This window comes from Chelon labrosus (genome assembly GCF_963514085.1).
Source record: "Chelon labrosus genome assembly, chromosome: 1".
Lineage (NCBI taxonomy): Eukaryota > Metazoa > Chordata > Actinopteri > Mugiliformes > Mugilidae > Chelon > Chelon labrosus.
Window position 1 is genome coordinate 2,212,439 of NC_140337.1, and position 18,412 is coordinate 2,230,850.

The 18,412-nt window shown below is 39.1% G+C and overlaps 1 protein-coding gene and 1 pseudogene across 3 annotated transcripts; both read left to right on the forward strand.

Moving 5' to 3' along the window:
* Positions 1-1,950: 1,950 nt before the first annotated feature.
* Positions 1,951-4,240, forward strand: LOC311486660 (tripartite motif-containing protein 16-like; annotated as a pseudogene). Its single transcript has one exon. The product of its transcript is annotated as a tripartite motif-containing protein 16-like (transcript).
* A 3,210-nt stretch (positions 4,241-7,450) lies between these two features.
* Positions 7,451-13,330, forward strand: LOC311494116 (endonuclease domain-containing 1 protein-like). 2 transcript variants are annotated; one of them, XM_084552997.1, is made up of 4 exons: positions 7,451-8,950; positions 9,498-9,531; positions 9,745-10,065; positions 10,556-13,330. In XM_084552997.1, the coding sequence occupies exons 2-4, from the start codon at positions 9,520-9,522 to the stop codon at positions 11,237-11,239; spliced, it is 1,017 nt and encodes a 338-aa protein (XP_084409123.1). In that variant the 5' UTR covers positions 7,451-8,950; positions 9,498-9,519; the 3' UTR covers positions 11,240-13,330. The 2 variants fall into 2 exon arrangements, with proteins under 2 accessions (XP_084409123.1, XP_084409124.1); XM_084552998.1 differs by lacking the exon at positions 7,451-8,950 and having other exon boundaries at positions 9,415-9,531.
* Positions 13,331-18,412: the final 5,082 nt, after the last annotated feature.

Sequence of the window (18,412 nt, forward strand, 5' to 3'; positions counted from 1 at the left end):
TTTCTCTATCCAGCTGAAATCCTTTCTGCGCCATTTCACCTCACAGTGTCGATGACTGTGCAAGTTTATGTTTGTTGGAAGTGAAACTAGTTTCAGCTCTGATCTAAAAAACATGTGCTTCTACAGTGAATGGGGCCTGATAAGTCTCACACTTCCCCTTATGCTGGGTTACACCCATCTCTTCAGTATAGAGATCTAAAGGGGTGGGGACAAAGAAGAAGAGGGAGGAGTTATCAGGCTTGGACTCATTGCAGGAAGAGGAGCAGTTTGAAGCAAATGCAGTTGCTTTAGTGAGCAGAAACGCCTGTTCTTCAACATCACATCTGTGTTTGATCTGAGGGTTTCAAACTCTGGCTTTTTTTTTTTTTTAGAGCATCTTAAGACAATTTATATTTAAGCCATTTAAATCAAATTCACTCTCACCCAATGACAGCTGGGATAGGCTCCAGCAGACCCCACAAGGCATAAGGAATAAGCGGTTACAGAAGATGAATGAATGAATTAATAAATCAAATTCAGGAGAACTCAACAGAATGAAATCACCAACAAAATTCAAATGAAAATGGAGCTAACAAGCTGGAGTCTGTAGAAACTGAAGTTCTGACTGCTTTGTAGAGATTTCTTCTGAAGTAATAAACTTCAGATAACCAAAGCTGTAACATTAAATTACATTTGAACAAAACTCCAAATGATAATTGAATTGCAGCTTGTGTCAAATGGAGCTAACTCAGACACATCCTGCAGGACATTCATGAATGAATGGGTCATTTGTGTCATCATTCTAAAAGACAGCGTGACTTAGGCAGATGGGTCCCTCCATATGAGCTGGGTTCTGCTCAAGGTTTCTTCCTGTTAAAAGGGAGTTTTTCCTTGCCACCGTCACCTTCAGACTTGCTCTGGGGGTTTCAGGCCGGGTTTTGTAAAGCATCTTGAGACAATTTGTATTGTTATTGACGCTATATAAATAAAATTTAACTGAAATTAACTGAATTAAAGGAGCCTTTCTATAGAGCAGCAGCTTTTGTTTGGTTTTCTTTTCTCCTTAACTATGAGTTTGTGAAATAAAGACACTTTGTTTGAGAAAAATGTCTTCGCAAGTTTTATTTAGAGGAACCAACACCATGAACACAAGCTGCATGGTGAGTTAGTTCTCTCTACCCGTGATATAGAACATACAACTTTTATATATTTCTACATTACGTGACTTTTCCTCCTGTCACACTTCTCCATGTGCAACTGTGCTCAGTGGACAATAGAGATCTGGCTGAATCAGGATAAAACAATGCTGTATGGTGTGAACAGCTTCTGTGTCTCTTTCTCAGACAAAGATGTAAACCAACAAATGTAATATTGAAATACTTTCAGTAAAAGTGCTAAAGTGCATGTTATCTTTCTTTCAACAGCCCTCAGCTTCAGGTAATATGTTAATATATTTTTTGTTTGTTTGTTGTCGTATATTGGACTGCTGAATGAAGCTTTGTCAGTGTTGTTTAAGACACAAACTTTGGGTAATAAAGTATGAAAAAATTTTGAATCAAATGTCTTTTAGGATAACAGAGGAGCTAATTATAAAAACCAGGCAGCCATCTCTGAAAGGACATTCCAAGGAGAATTTACAGTCTAGAAATAAAAACTGAGCTGACCAAAGTTTGTCAGAAATGTGTTCTGCTGTGAAGGAGTGGTAAAAAAACAGCTGAAGCATCTGCTTCAAACTGCTCTTCTTCCTGGACGAAGTCAAACTGTGATAAGCCTGCCTCTTCTTGCTGCTCTGAAACATAGAGGCGCTTCTCTGTTCTCATATTTCCTTGTCCCCTCCCCTTTAGATCTCTGCACTGAAGATGGGTGTAACCAGCATCAGGGGAAGTATTAGAGCTGAGAGACACATTCACTGCGGAAACACATGTTGTTTAGATCAGTTCTCTGACTAGTTTCACTTCCGTCGAACAGAAATTCACTCAGTCATCGACGCTGAGAGGTGAAATGGCGCAGAAAGGATTTCAGCTGGATAGAGAAACCTTCTCTTGTTCCATCTGTCTGGATCTACTGAAGGATCCTGTGACGACATCCTGTGGACACAGCTACTGCATGAACTGTATTAAAAGCCACTGGGATGAAGAAGACCAGAAGGGAATCCACAGCTGCCCTCAGTGCAGGAAGACTTTCACACCGAGGCCTGTCCTGGAGAAAAACACCATGTTAGCAGAGTTAGTGGAGCAGCTGAAGAAGACTGGACTCCAAGCTGCTCCAGCTGATCACTGCTATGCTGGACCTGAAGATGTGGCCTGTGATGTCTGCACTGGGAGGAAGCTGAAAGCCGTCAAGTCCTGTCTGGTCTGTCTGGTTTCTTACTGTGAGAAACACCTCCAACCTCACTATGATGTAGCTCAGTTCAAGAAACACAAGCTGATCGACCCCTCCAAGAAGCTCCTGCAGAACATCTGCTCTCGTCATGATGAGGTGATGAAGATTTTCTGCCGTACTGATCAGCAGAGTATCTGTTATCTCTGCACAATGGATGAACATAAAGGCCACGACACAGTCCCAGCTGCAACAGAAAGGGCTGAGAAGCAGAAGGAGGTGGAGGTGATGCTACAAGAAATCCAGCAGAGAATCCAGAAGAATAAGAAAGACGTGGAGCTGCTTCTACAGGAGGTGAAGGCCATCAATGGCTCTGCTGATAAAACAGTGGCGGACAGTGAGGAGATCTTCGCTGAAATGATCCGTCTCATCCAGAAAAGAAGCTCTGATGTGAAGCAGCTGGTCAGATCCCAGCAGGAAACTGAAGTGAGTCGAGTAAAAGAGGTTCAGGAGAAGCTGGAGCAGGAGACCACTGAGCTGGAGAGGAAGGGCTCCGAGCTGATGCAGCTCTTACACACAGAGGATCACAATCAGTTTCTACACAGCTACCCCTCCCTGCCACCACCCAGTGAGTCTACACACTCATCCAGCATCAAGATTCGTCCTCTGAGCTACCTTGATGACGTGACAGCAGCTGTGTCAGAGACCAGAGAGAAACTACAGGACATTCTGAAAGAGACATGGACAGACATCTCCCTGGCAGTGACTGAAGTGGACGTTTTACTGTCACAACCAGAGCCTAAGACCAGAGATGAATTCTTAAAATATTCACGTAAAATCACACTGGATCCAAACACAGCACATGAAAAACTGTTATTATCTGAAGAGAACAGAAAAGCAACAGTAATGAATCAACATCAGTCTTATCCTGATCATCCAGACAGATTCACAGGGTAGGCTCAGGTCCTGAGTAGAGAGAGTCTGAGTGGACGTTGTTACTGGGAGGTGGAGTGGAGAGGAGGAAGAGCTGGTGTAGCAGTCGCATACAAGAATATCAGCAGAGCAGGGAAATCGCGTGAATGTGCATTTGGGTTGAATGACAAATCATGGGCATTGCATTGTGAAACAAACAAACTTTTTTTTACCCACAACGTTGTCTACACTGCGGTCTCAGGTCCTCCATCCTCCAAAATAGGAGTGTACCTGGATCACAGAGCAGGTATTCTGTCTTTCTACAGCGTCTCTGAAACCATGACTCTCCTCCACAGAGTACAGACCACATTCACTCAGCCGCTCTATGCTGGACTCCTTTTAGATATTGAAACCACTGCTGAGTTCATTCAAGTCAAATAGCCAAAAGTCACTTTAGGGACAGTAGGTTAAAATGTGTCTTTTAGTCCCCAGTTGATTTGCTCTCCATCATTGTGGCTGAGCTCAGCGTCATGATGTTGAACTTAATTTGATTGGTGCTCCTTAATGAAATTTAGTTCTGACTTTGGAAAGAAAGAAATCTGAATTAAACTGACATTTATTGATTTGAAGACCACATGTTGTTGTTTTGTTGTTGTTCAAATGGATGTACAGACGAACTTAGAATTCAACAGGAAATTTCATATATACTCTCATGTTGTTCTCATTACTTTCTAACAGCTTTGGTGTTTATTCTTTTGGAGTAGATACTTGTCACATGCCTGACTGTTTTCACTTATTTTTACAGACATTCTTTGTTCTCTTAATCAGCTTCTGATAAGAGAGGGTGGTGCGATGTGAAGTGTCTTAGGCTGTAGAATTTTCATTTTTTCCACGTGTCTCATCTTCAGCAAAGAAAGCTTTGACTAATCATTGTTTCAGCTTAATAAATATAAAGACAAAGATCAGTTTCTTGGAATTCTTTCACTATATAGGTTTAACACGTTTGCCGCAACAGGACATTGGTCATTATTTGATTGTACATAGCTGATACTCTGAGTCAAACTAACTGATTGTGTGGATGAAGTAAATCTGAGGATGAAATCACTGAACAAGAGTCATTTCTCAGGCTCTACTGATTTCATGTGACAACAAACTGAAGCTATACATGATGAATAAAGCTGCTGTTTCTGTTTTTATTAGCAGAATGTGAGATGTGATGTTAATTTAAAGTAATTTAATCTAGATTAAAAGACAATCAAGTGTGTGACCAAACACTAGAAATTGACATGGACAGATCGACCTCTTCAGATTCTATAGGAATTTACACCTCAAGGCCTGGTACAGTATGTAACACTCGCCCCTCAGTGCCAGCTAATGACTCTAATAATGATATACCTAAGACGCTTTTCAAACCCAAATCAACTTTCTGTCCTGTTGTTTTGAATGCTACTTTAAATACTTTTACTAAGAAAGTGGACTTTGAAGTTGAAAAACTGTATAAACAGAGGGAAATAAGGTTTAAACACCACAATTTGTCTAAACATGAACGTGAGGCATTGGAACAAATAATGAATGATGAAGATTTGGTTATTAAAAAGGCTGACAAGGGAGGAGCAGTTGTGGTTTGGGGTAAAGAGAAATACATTGAGGAAGCTAATAGACAACTGAATGATCCAGAATATTACAAAGTGTTAAATTATAACCCCACAGAAAAATTGAAGATTGAACTAAAAACTATTTTGACTGAAGCAAGGGATAATAACTGGATTTCTGATAATGAATGTAAGTTTCTCTTCAATGAACATCCTAGACTGGCCTCCTTTTATTTACTACCGAAGATACACAAAAACCTGGAAACTCCCCCAGGGAGACCAGTTATTTCAGGTATAGGCAGTTTTACAGAACCTATCTCCAAATTTATAGATTATTTTCTAAAGCCTATTTTGCCTTCACTTCCAGCGTATATACAGGACACCACAGCTGTCTTGAATGTAATAGAACAACTAGGTAAAGTGGGAGAGGATACTCTATTAGTGACCATGGATGTAGAGTCACTGTTCACCTCTATTATACATGAAGAGGGTCTAGCAGCACTGGAATATTTCCTTGATGAAAGATCCCTAACAGACTTTCCCCCTACAAATTTCCTGCTTAAGCTTACAAGATGGACTCTAAATAATAATGTCTTTATCTTTCAGGACCGCTTATTCCAACAGGCTAAAGGCTGTGCGATGGGAGCATGCTTCAGTCCTTCTTATGCAGGTTTATATATGGGAAAATGGGAACGAGATTTTGTATTTGACTCCACTAAGAACCCTTTTTGTAACAAAATCATCTACTGGGGCAGGTACATCGATGATGTTCTATTACTGTGGTCTGGATCAGAGTCTGAACTTTTAGCTTTTCATGAATTTCTTAATAAGACGAATGAAAACATCAAATTGTCTCTGGAATTAGATAAGCACAGGATTTGTTTTTTGGATTTGGAAATTTTCAAAGACAAGGAAGGTTTTCTACATTCCACTATATATAGAAAATCTACCTCTCGCAATACCATACTGCATGCTATAAGCTGTCACCCAAAACATCTGAAAGAAAATATCCCCTTTGGTCAATTTCAGAGACTTAGAAGAATTTGTGATCAAACTGATGATTTTGATGAAAAAACCATAAAGATAGAAGAACGGTTTATACAAAGAGGCTACAGTAAAAGTGTTGTCCATACTGCCAAAAATAAAGCAAGAAATCTTGAACGACAGCCACTCCTGAAAAATAAAGCTACTAGGCGGTGCTCAGAAAGAGTTTTCTTCTCTACGAGATTCAGCACAGAGGCCAATCACATTAAAAATATAATTAAAAGAAACTGGAACCTATTACAATGTGATGTCTCTCTAAGAAAGATTTTTTCAGAGCCTCCTATTTTCAGCTTTAAACGTTCACCTACTCTGAGTGACAAACTGGTCCATAGCTACTTACCAGCATCTCCTAAATCTACATGGCTATCAGCTAAACCTCAAGGCAGTTTTCAGTGTGGCCAGTGTAATCACTGTTCCACCGTGACCAAATGCAAAAACTTTCAAGATATACATGGTAACAGAACCTATGAAATCAAACACTTTATCAATCGTAAAACCACTTTTGTAATACACAAGCTGGAATGCCCTCTATGTGAGGTGTTTTATGTTGGCAGAACCAAACGGAGATTACAAGACAGAATTTCTGAACATAAATATGCAATCAGAACAGAAAATTATAACTACCCAATGGCTCGCCATTTCAGAGAAAAACACAACAGCGATCCCTCCATCCTTAGGGCTATAGGTATTGATCATATACCCCACACCTTAAGGGGAGGTGATAGACAAAAGCAACTCAACCAACGGGAGAGTTTTGGGATATTTAAGCTAAAAGCAACACAATATCCAGGACTCAATGAGGATTTAGAATTTTATCATTTTTTGTAAGAACTGTTCACTTGTAACTCTTTGATAGCTTTATGTTTATGATGGATGGGCTGGTATATATGCCTGTGACCCTTTGGAGAATATTGGATCATGATATTATACTTTTTGAATCTTCTTTAGGCTGCGAGGCCCCCTCCTGTTGGACTTTGAATATGACTTCCTTTGTCTGTTGTGCTGATGAATTGAGTGCCAGCACCTGGTACCAGTCTCACCAGTTCTTTTAATTGTTTGTTTCTTTACTATTCAGGACACACTCCCTGATGAAGGCCCCTAGCCGAAACGCGTAGGAGCATTTTTTACCTTTCCAAGCCATGTGATTTAATAAAGGCTTTTTAATATTATTTCTAGATGAGTGCCTTGGTATTTTTTCCTTTTGTTAACTAGAAATTGATAGTTTTGATGTCACCTTGCTTGTCTCAAATATGATAGTAAGAGTTTTCAACTGTTACATGTGCAGTAGTGCCTGCTTTAATGTATTTTACTGGACATGTCTTCATTACATCTGTCCAGGAACTGCAGCTGAAAATGGGCCAACTGGCTCAATGTGCACTGTCCCTAAAACTGTACAAGCAAAATGTCTGTTTAGATTAAATTGAATTTTATAAGTGTCAACTCTGGTGTAAACTCTGTGCTCGTGTGTTTCTCCTTATTGTTTTTATCCATGAGACAGTGTGGTGTATTTGGAAACCAAAATGTATTCCACTATTACTGGCCAGCTGTGCAGCCTGACATGTTTGACTGAGAGGGAAACGGACAAATTGACTAGATCCCAAACTGATCAAGTATCAGTGGGATGACCCACAGAGGCCCCTCCCCTCAACACATAGGACCCAAAGGCCCCCACTAACAACATTCTCAGAAAGCCCATGTCTATTCTTTGATGAGTCACAACTGTTTTGGAGGCACAAGGGAGACCTACACAGTATTAGTCATAATGTTATGCCTGATCGGTGTATGTCTCCTTATTTTTTATTATTGCATTAGTGTATATGGCATTTACAGCTGTCTTATCGATGTCTGCAGTTTGTCAAAGTCTCTTTTCTTGCTCATATACATCTTTAGTTGCATCTATGTGACATCTGAATGTTACATTGTGCATTTGTAGTAAAAGCTCCCTCTGGTGGTGACTCCTTCAGTCTCCAAATCACCTTCCAGCCACCACTAGTTTCTTGTCTTTGCAAAGTTCTGCCATAAATTGCAATAGTGTGTAATTTGTATATTTGTATTTATTGTTGACATTTATGTTTCTCTTATATAAGCATTACATATTATGTTCAAGCACTGATGCCTCACAGTGAGAAGGTCCCGGGTTCCAATCCATGGGCCGACTGGGCCTTTTGTGTGGAGTTTGCATGTTCTCCCTGTGTCTGCATGGGTTCTCTCAGGGTACTCCAGCTTCCTCCCACCATCCAAAGACATATATCTCCTCAGACAAAATTCTCCATAATCAAGTCCTTATCTACACCTCTACTATTAACAGATAGTCCTTACCTTCTTGTTTCTATATTTTACCATACACTCGCTTGCCAGTTTATTAGGTACAAAGGTCCTGCACTAAACCTAAGTTTCACGAAGGTCATGGTATTCAGCATTGTTTTAAAATAAAACAGCTGTCATAAAACAGTTTTAAAACATCTGTTGTTTGTAGTAGTATTGGAATATATTGTCTGTGATGGTTCTCAGTCATGGTGTTGTAGAGTTTCTTGAAGATGTTTCATTCAAATAGCTTCTTTCAGTTCTAAGGGACTGGTGAGGAGCTGAGGTTTAAATAGGAACATCTGTGGGTGTAGCCCATCAGAAACTTGCTTGACTAGTGACAAGCTGAGGCAGAACCCCAAAGACAAAACACCCAGGCAAAAACAGAGCAACAGAGTGTGCGGTGTTCAGAGCAGTCAGGATTGTACACACTACTAACCCATCCACATACACATGTACCAACACAGGAGAGCCAGCTCATCAGGAAACCATTCAGCAGTCCACCTACACCTGAAGGACAAAGGACACAGATAACAACGTCCAAATCTAAGCCAGAGAAGACAGATGCTTTGAAAGAGGAGCAAAAAAAAAGCCACCAATTTCAAATTGGAAAATCCTTCTCTGAACAAGTGAGGTGGACTGATATATAACCTGCCATCAATCTACAACATAGTCTTCTGTCCCCAAGAAGTTTCAACCCCATGCACCTTGAGACTGGAACCTCTGACTTACAGTTGATTGTCAGAGCACCATTCATTGGAGGAAGAGGACAGGGACAAACAGTCCCCCCTTAAAGACAGGTAAGTATCAAGCCATTAACAGACACCAGTCATGCCAGCATCTGGTCATTAACAGACACTAGTCAAGCAGGTTTCTGATGGGCTACACCCACAGGTGTTCCTGTTTAAACCAACAACTCAATCACCAGTCTCTTGGAACTGAAGAAGGTACTTGGATGAGTGGCAAAAGGTCTTCAAGAAACTCTACAAGTCCAGTTGCCTTTCTTCAATGTTTTTTTGGATATTGAATTATATTATATTTTTAATTCAATGGAGTTCAACAGAACCACAAACTACCTCCTCCAAATAATCATTCAGTTGAATTATCACCCTTCTGACGCTGTTTTAGCATCAACTGAATATTCAAACAGTCATGATTTAGTGCAGGACTCATTTTAAAATGTTTCAAATGAAGTTTCGGTCAGTGTGATAGACATTAAAATGATTCTAAGAATTCATCAGTTTGAAAGACTGCTGACAACATAAAAAGACTTCCTCTTTAGGTTGAAGTTATATTTCATTTCTTGCTTCACAATGACTTTCTTGTTTCTACTGCTGTGAACACAAGGAGACCAGTTCAGCTGACTATTATGAAACCCGAGGTGAGTAAAGCTTCCATCTTGTCACTCTCAAAAACATATATGTACATACTGCATAGTGTGAACAACCTTGTTGTACTGTTGAGGGTCATCAGGCGGGACTTTACTCAGTAATTTGATTTAACTTGACATGCAACAGTGGACGTTTCTCTGTGATTCAGTGGACAGATATGACCTAACAGTAAATTTTGCTAATTACATTTTTTTGTTCTACAGTGTTCCACCATGACATTACTGCCCCTCGCTGGTCTCCTCCTTCTCGCCAGCGTTCCTACAGAAACTAAAGTGGTGAGGTCGATGGCAGACTGTGCAGAATTTTTTCTTGAGCAAACTCCTCCAAATGTCCCAGGAATCTTGGAGGGAGGGAACATCCTGGACCAGAACAGATACAAACCCATTTGCCAGACTTTCAATAACAACCGGACCTTTGTGACGCTTTATGACACTCGCAACAAGATCTCAGTGTTTTCTGCTGCAAAGTACAGAGGGAGCCTTGGAAAGAGACCTAAAAATAAGAAGTGGAATATTGAACCACAGGTGAGCTTTTTTTTTTTTTTTTTTAACAAAAAAACACTATTGTTTTGTATTTTGGCTTCTTTTTTTTTCTATACGCATAACAGAGCTATATCCACACAGTGTGTTTTTAATTTTTTTTTTAAGGTTTTATTTGCAATACAGTCATCGTTCATGCTGAAATACACTGCAATGCTATATAACAGAAAACAGCAGTATTAGTGTAAATTTTAATGTTGTAATCATAACTAATCAAAAAGTGGCAACAGTGCCCGCTATAGCTACACTAGCTGACTGCACTGCATAACATGTGGGACATTGTTGTAGTATTACATTACTATTTTTAGTCCAAGTTTGCTTATAAAATAGGAATAAGTGAATAAAAGTGTTGCCATAAGCATTCCCTTTATTTTCTTTTAATTATATAATTATATGCAAGCAAATATTAACTTTACATTTAGTCTACTTTGCTGCCTTGTAGGAAGCCAGTAATTTAGTCTTTCAATTGTTACAGCTTGAGGACATTAATGGAAACGACAATATGTCACCTTCAAGATATGACATAACCTACAACTACCAGGCTGGGAACACCGACTACAAAAACAACCAAAGTTTTGACAGAGGTCATTTGTTGCCAAGCTCTTATGGATTTAAAGAAAATGACCGGAAATCCACGTTTACCCTGACTAACATTGTTCCACAAAAGCACCAATTCAACGCTGGAAGCTGGAACAACATGGAGCAATGCATCAGATGTGTTCTGGATAAATACTGTGTCAACAACAATGATAAAATAGAAGGCTTTGTAGTAATAGGAGCACAGCCCAGCAACAACAACATCCTCAACAACAGGATTAATATTCCTTCCATGCTCTGGACAGCATTCTGCTGCTACAGCAGCAGTCAGGGGAGATGGCTAGCAAGCGCCCACTGGGGTGAGAACATTGAATCTAACGACACGTACTTGCAGACAAAGACTCTGGAGGAGCTCCACATGGAACTGGGAGGACAGTTTCAAGTGTTTCCTGGAACACAATGTCCACTCCACACAACTGTTACTGAGTTTTACCCAAACATTGACCGAGACCTTAAAAGAGCCTGCCATTGCTCACCACTCAGTTCCCCTGCTTCTCTTACAACCATCTTTGCATATTTGGTGTTATATCCGTGTCTTGTACTTCCACATCTAATTTACTGACCTCCACATTCACTCCTCCTAGTGCTACATCTTCTCTTCCTTGTGCCACATTTGGCCCTTTAACAAATGCATCTTCTCCCTTTACTACAAAATTGATTGTCCCTGTGCCACATATGTTTTTTCTGAAACACCAACATTTTTTTTTTCATCTGGCCCTGTTGGTACTACATATGCCACTGCTATAACCACTACAACCAAAAAGAAGAAATTTGATGATACACAAAAAGGAGAGCAATCAGGCTTGACACTGGGAGTAGGATATTTGTTTTTGAATATCCCTCTAATCAACTATGCTTTTGTTCTTGCTTCTAAAACTCCCACTTTTCATTCAAGCAACGACCAACCAGCTATTGCTGTTCCTGAAACTTGTCTGGTCTGTTATAATGAAGTTATTATGACTTAAGTTAGGGAACTAGACTATTCTATTTCCCGGGCTTACCTATAACTGTGTGTCCTAACCCTGTCTCTCTCTCTGTTTGTCTCAGTTCTCAACTACCACCCACTGCATTCATTTCTTTTATTTTCTTCCTCTTCCACCTTTCATTAAAGGAACCAATGGACATGGATCCAAAGCTTCCTGAGATGTGCCTCCACTCTAAGTCTCACTCTCTTCTCTACTATCATCAGTCTACACTTTCCTCCCCCTTTGCTCCCCTTGACCCTTTTCATGTCCTTTCCACAATCCTTTTCATCCCCTCCCCTCAAGCCTTTTCATCCTATCCCCTCGACCCTTTTCTCCCGTTTTCATCATATTCCCTCAACCCCTTGCATTCCTTTTCCCAGCCACCATTTCTCTTGCAATTGAGGCGTTAGTAATAGGGGCTCATTCAAACCCCACTCTTCCTCCTTCCTCCTGTGTTGTTGTGTTGAATAAAATGTAAACTATGTAGTCAACATCTCTACCCTTTTCCATGACAGAAATGGAAACAGTCTTAACAAACTGATTTAGATGAAATTACTCATGAGTAATTTCATCTAAACCAGTTTGTTAAGACTGTTTAGTGCACTAAATGGAGCAACCACTTCCCATTTGAGGCTTACTGTACTTTGCATTCAGTTCAATTCAATTTTATTTATATAGCATCAATAACAATACAAATGGTCTCAAGGCGCTTTACAACATCTGGTCTCAAACAAAAAAAAATCCGGTTTTAATGAAGAAACCTTGAGCAGAACCCAGCTCATATGGAGGGACCTATCTGCCTAAGGCCAGCTGGGAAAAGAGAGAAGAGAACAGCAGGAGAAACAAGATAAACATACATCTGTCATAGATACATACATCTGATTAAAGCATACATGTAAAATCTGATGATGATACATACCTCTGATGATGTTACATGACAGTTTGAGAATGTAAGAGGAATCATAGACAGGTTGTTTGAGCTTTTTTGGCGATTAATTTCTTTAGCTGCAAATTAAGGACAAGGAGGAAGTCTGTGTTGTTTGCACAAAGTCATGTTGGCTTCACATGCAGTTTAAATTGTACATGTGATTAAACCAGTTCCCCTTTTCTGTGCTGCACATCTTGCATTACAGACTCAATCATGTGGCAGCTCTGTCATCTGCAGAAACATTGTGTTGGAAAACATGTGGTGAAGAAATTATACAAAATAAAAACAAAATGAGTAAAGAAGACCTATTTTGCCAGTCCTACAATAAATAATATTCCTTTGGGTTTGTTCCTATTATTTGCTATAGTATTCTTTTTAATATTATCTTTTTGGACAATAGGTGACCTTGTTGTTCATGGTTATGCAAATCAAAATGTCTGCAAAACAGTGTTTCCTTCAGCACTTGCAAACAATCACTATTAGCAATGATTTACGACTGGCTAAAATTGAATGACACATCTTTTTTCTTTATAATAATAATAATAATAATTAAAGCTGCGAGCAGCGTTGAACGGGCCCTCGCACCCCACGTCCATCGGGGACCAGCAAGGACAGGGTCACTGCAGTTCTCAGGGGATACACTGGAGTAACAATGCACCGTGGCACAATGCACAGTCTGTGCAATTCAGTATTTTACAGAGCAAATCATCTGTGACAACTGTAAGTCTTGGCTGTTTTGAATGTATTCTCTCTGTGGCATCAAAGTATGTTAAAACAGCTTCACACACACACCCACACACCAATACACGTGAACCAGGCTAACAGTGGACTGTCATTCTTCATTGACTAACAGGGGACTTGGGTTTCTGGGCATTTTTAATCAAAAACAATTACATAGAAAATTTACTTTAAAGGCCTTTTACCACATTATTACTTAAAATGTGCTTTTTAATTTTTTTTGAAGAAAAAGCAAAGAGGGTACTTGCATCTTTGAGCGATCTCTACCTATCAAGCAGGGGACCTCCCACTGCTACAGTGACACTATCTGCAGCCATTGTTTCACCTAATGAGTGCCTGTTTACTGCCAAGCCTTTGATTCTTTCAAATGATAATTTAACTTTAATGTTATCAACATTTAAACCTTTCTCTGTGATACAAATATTAAATAATCATGGCCACTGGAATTCTGAGAATAAAAAATGTTTATCTTCAAATTAGGAGTAACTTCGCTGCATGCACTAATTTCAAATGCTGCAGTATTAGCAGCAAAATTGACTTTTATCTGGGATTCATAATAATTAAAAATAAATCTCAAAGTTACTAAACATAAGTGTGCAGTTCATCTGGGGTGTTTTAACCACTGGTGCAGAGTAGTAATGTTCCCAAATCTGTGTACAAAATGTGCCAGAACACATCAGGCAAGATAAGCCATAAGATATTGATGTGGAATAGGCAGTCATTTTGAGTTACGCTGAGCCAAGTTAGATCTGTCTTTGCATATAGTAATCACTCTTTCCTGCATTAGAACATGTTTCCAACCTGATCTGATCTGTCCTCCTATGGAATCAATTACAACCTCTGTCAGAGCTAGTACAACAAGAGGCACAACCGTAAAGAGGACATGTCACCGTTCAAAAAACTAAACAAGAGGGAAAAGAAAAACAACCAGGATGAAGTTACAAATAAAATGGGCAGGCGTAAGATAATTTATTTATATTTTTAATCACTCTGATCACTTTTATTAGACATTCAAAGCTGTCTAATCCAAATTTTAAAAAAAACTGCTGCTGAGATTTTACAAGCCCTGGATTCCAATTTATAATAATAATTCACACATATAGTAATTTGCACATAAAGGGCTGCAACATTTGCTCATACACATTACCAAAAAAAGGACATGAGTCCACTGTTGGCTGGCAAATTATGACACAAGTTCCCTCTTGGATAGCACACAGCGACAGTCACATTCCAGCATGGGTGAAAAGAAGAAATAAGCAAGATTATTTAAAACTTAACTCAATATCTCAACTAAATAATTCAAGAATTAAACATGATTAGTTAATATGTTCTTTGTTTTTGTTTTTGAATACAGCATGATGGCTCTATTAAAGCGTAATTAAAATGAAAAGCTACCCAGAGGGCAACGGAGTACCTGAAAATCTAAAAATGGGGAAAGAAAAGAAAAACAACTAGGAAGAAATAATAAAATGGTTTATAGCCAGATCTTCTATACTTATAGAAGACTATTTGTTGTACTATTTGTTCATTTACATTAGAGCAAAAGGTCCACACTTAAATAGTGTGTAACGACACAAGTCCACTGTTGGCTGGCAAATAATGACACAAGTTCCCTCTTGGATAGCATGGAGCGATACACTCCAAAATGGATGAATAACAGAAAAAAGCAAAATGAATGGTAGTTTTTTGTTTGTTTTGTTAGTTTTTTTCCAGCGTAATAGTCTCTTGAGAGATGATTTAATATGTTTTTTGTAACAAAACACAAAGACTTCCTGACCAGTTTCAAGTTTGAGTTGTTTTAAATGAAGGGCAACCCATGAGGCAGCAGAGAATTTTTAAAACTTAGAAGAAAAAAGTTTCACATGATCTGTGTTTTTTTTTTGTGTGTGCATTGAAGTAACATCCTGTAGGGTTAAGGGGGGTTAGGTTGGGAAAGAAAATGCTGCAGAGGGACGGGGGAATAAAATGTATAAAATATGTTTGTTTGGCTCCTTTTGATGAACCAATGCTGGTTAAAAAGCGTAGGAAAAGAATATATTAAAAGTTATAAACATAATAAAAACAACATCAAAATAATAAAAAAAGGTAATGACAATTAGTAATAAAATAGACAAACATATTAATGGTTCTAAGACACAAGGGTGTTGTGGTGAGCTTCTAATAAAATTCCATGGTAGGGGATCCCCTCTGAAAGCTGATGCCTGGAAATTGGGGTGACTAAAAAGATAATTCCTCTCTGTGGGTTTAACATAAATAAATAAATGTTACGGAAATTCTTTTATCAAGAGTCACAGAGTCACTGGAGTTTCGTTTAAAAGTTTTACTTGCAGCAAGGAGTTGACACATGCACTACAGCAAGTACAGAGTCAACCGGCAATAATAAGATTACATACACTTTTGTCTAATAGGTGGTCCTGACCTAGTGATGGTTACAGAGAGACAGCCTTGCTAAATTTGTCATAATAAACAGAGCCATAATAAAAGTAGACCTGGCACATCGGTGCCCCACCTGTGGGAAGAAGACGGAAGCAAACATTTTTTTTTGCGACCGTTTAAACTTGGTATTTTTCCAATAAATAAATAAATAAGGAAACTCATATGGTGAGGCAAAGTCAAAATCAGCATGCACAATACAAATATTTTTATTAAAATATTAATAAAATCACATCAAATCAACATGCATTTAAAATAAAACACACTAAAACAATACTCATGTTGTCCCAACTCCCCTAAAATGGTTAGGAGGAACAGGCGTTGCCATTGCAGACCACGTAAAGTGGCAGCCAAATGGAGCTCTCTACTTGGAGATGGTCCGATGGCTGCAGCTCTTTGAATCCCTCCTTGTCAAGGACGACCATGTAGTTCTCTGGAGTCTCTGTCTGTGTAAGTCCATACTCCTGGTGGTCTCCCTACTCCTCTGGTCGTGCATGCGGAGGTTAGGTTGATGGTTAGGTCCCCGTCCTCTCCATGGAGGACAAAGGAGTGCACTATTTTGAAGACTGATTTTCGGGATCCCATACTTAGAAGTTTTGGTGGGAAATTTTTCTAGCAGATTGATATGTATACATAGGGAAATACAAATATGTGCAAATATTTGACCCCTCTAGACTTGTTTCTTGGGCCCTAAGACATCAAGCAAAGCCTTCTGGATCTCCAAGTTCTGGTGGCCATCGGGCACCTTTGACACTGTGATCTTGGTGGCTTTGTTGAGAGCGCTGACCCACTCCACAAGGTCCTGCTGATCACTGGCCTGCAGGAAGAACTTCCTCATCCCGGCATTGATAACAAAGCAGAACTCTGCTTTATGCCTCAGCTTAGTGACATCGCTGACCTTAGAAATGTAAGTGAGCTTAAGGGAGCCAACACACAATTTTGGCAAAGGCAGTGATGTCCTTTTCGATGTTGTACTTCTCCATGGCATCCTGCTGCATTTCATCAGACATATTTGTGTTCTTGATCACTGCCTTCTTGTCAGACATGATGGCTTTCTGGCGTCTTTCAGCAAAGTCTTAATATTGGAATGGGGTTAGGCAGAAAATAAAATAAAATAACTAAACTTTACTGTTATGATTCAAACAAAGGGAAAAACAGGTAAAAGGTCCCATGAAGGCCGGTCCTGGCTTTGAAATTATGCGGTTGACATTGTTTGCTCTTATCCACAAGGAGAGAAAAAAGGCAAAGTCCACATTCAGCCTGTCCGCTATTGAGGTGACCCTTTTGGCTACAATTTTTCCACTCAGAGATGTTCTCCTTGATCCATTTCAGGACAGCTGGTTCTGCATACAGGTTATCAAGGTTAGGGGGTAAGGAACTGAACCCGTCTCCCTTGTGGTCCCTGTCTGGTTCGAGGTAGTGGCAAAGCAGCTGGTTGTGTAACAAACGTATACCACCAATTAACATTAGCCCTCCATTCATGACATGGATGCTGTAATCAAACAGAGAGTACATAGCATACCTTTATCTTTTGCTCGTTTCTCCTCTTCTTTTTGTCCTAAATTGGGCACCTGATGGCTTTGACCTTTTTCTGTCCATCTCTGTTTATTTGGCACTCGATTCTACGGACACCTTTCATCAACCTGATAACGGATTCCATAGATTAACAGGTTATTCGCTGTACCTTTTACAGATGCTTCTGTCAATGCTTAAACGGATAATTCCGTGGATTTACAGGTTCCATTTAGTTGAATTGTTCATAGTCATCTATTTTCTTCTAAGTTTTAAAAATTCTTTGCTGCCTCATGGGTTGCCCTTCATTTGAAACAGTCTCAAACTTGAAACTGGTCAGGAAGTCTTTGAGTTTTGTTACAAAAAACATATTAAATCATCTCTCAAGAGACTATTAAGCTGGAAAAAAAACTAACAAACAAAAAACTATCATTCATTTAGTTTTTTTCTGTTATTCATCCATTTTGGAGTGTAAGTATCGCTCCATGCTATCCAAGAGGGAACTTGTGTCATTATTCGCCAGTCAACAGTGGACTTGTGTCGTTCCACACTATTTAAGTGTGGACCTTTTGCTCTAATGCACATAAACAAATAAAATTGATTTGTATAAGTATAGAAGATCTGGCTATAAACCATTTTATTATTTTTTCCTAGTTGTTTTTCTTTTCTTTTCCCATTTTTAGATTTTCAGGTACTCTGTTGCCCTCTGGGTAGCCCTTTATTTTAATTCCGCTTTAATAGAGCCATCATGCTGTATTTAGGACAAAAACAAAAAACAAAGAACATAATAACTAATCATGCTTAATTCTTGAATTATTTAGTTGAGATATTGAGTTATGTTTTAAATAATCTTGCTTATTTCTTCTTTTCACCCATGCTGGAGTGTGACTGTCGCTCTGTGCTATCCAAGAGGGAACTTGTGTCATAATTCGCCAGCCAACAGTGGATTCATGTCCTTTTTTTTTTTGGTAATGTGTATGAGCAAATATTGCAGCCCTGTATGTGCAAATTACTATATGTGTGAATTATTTATGCTATAAAACTAAAGAAAGTCCCAGAAATATGTACTGTTCAACAAATTCAACTCTTTCTCCGAGCAAAATGACATAGGTCGCCTATGCAATGGTGGAACACTCATACTCCTCCATGTATACTTTAG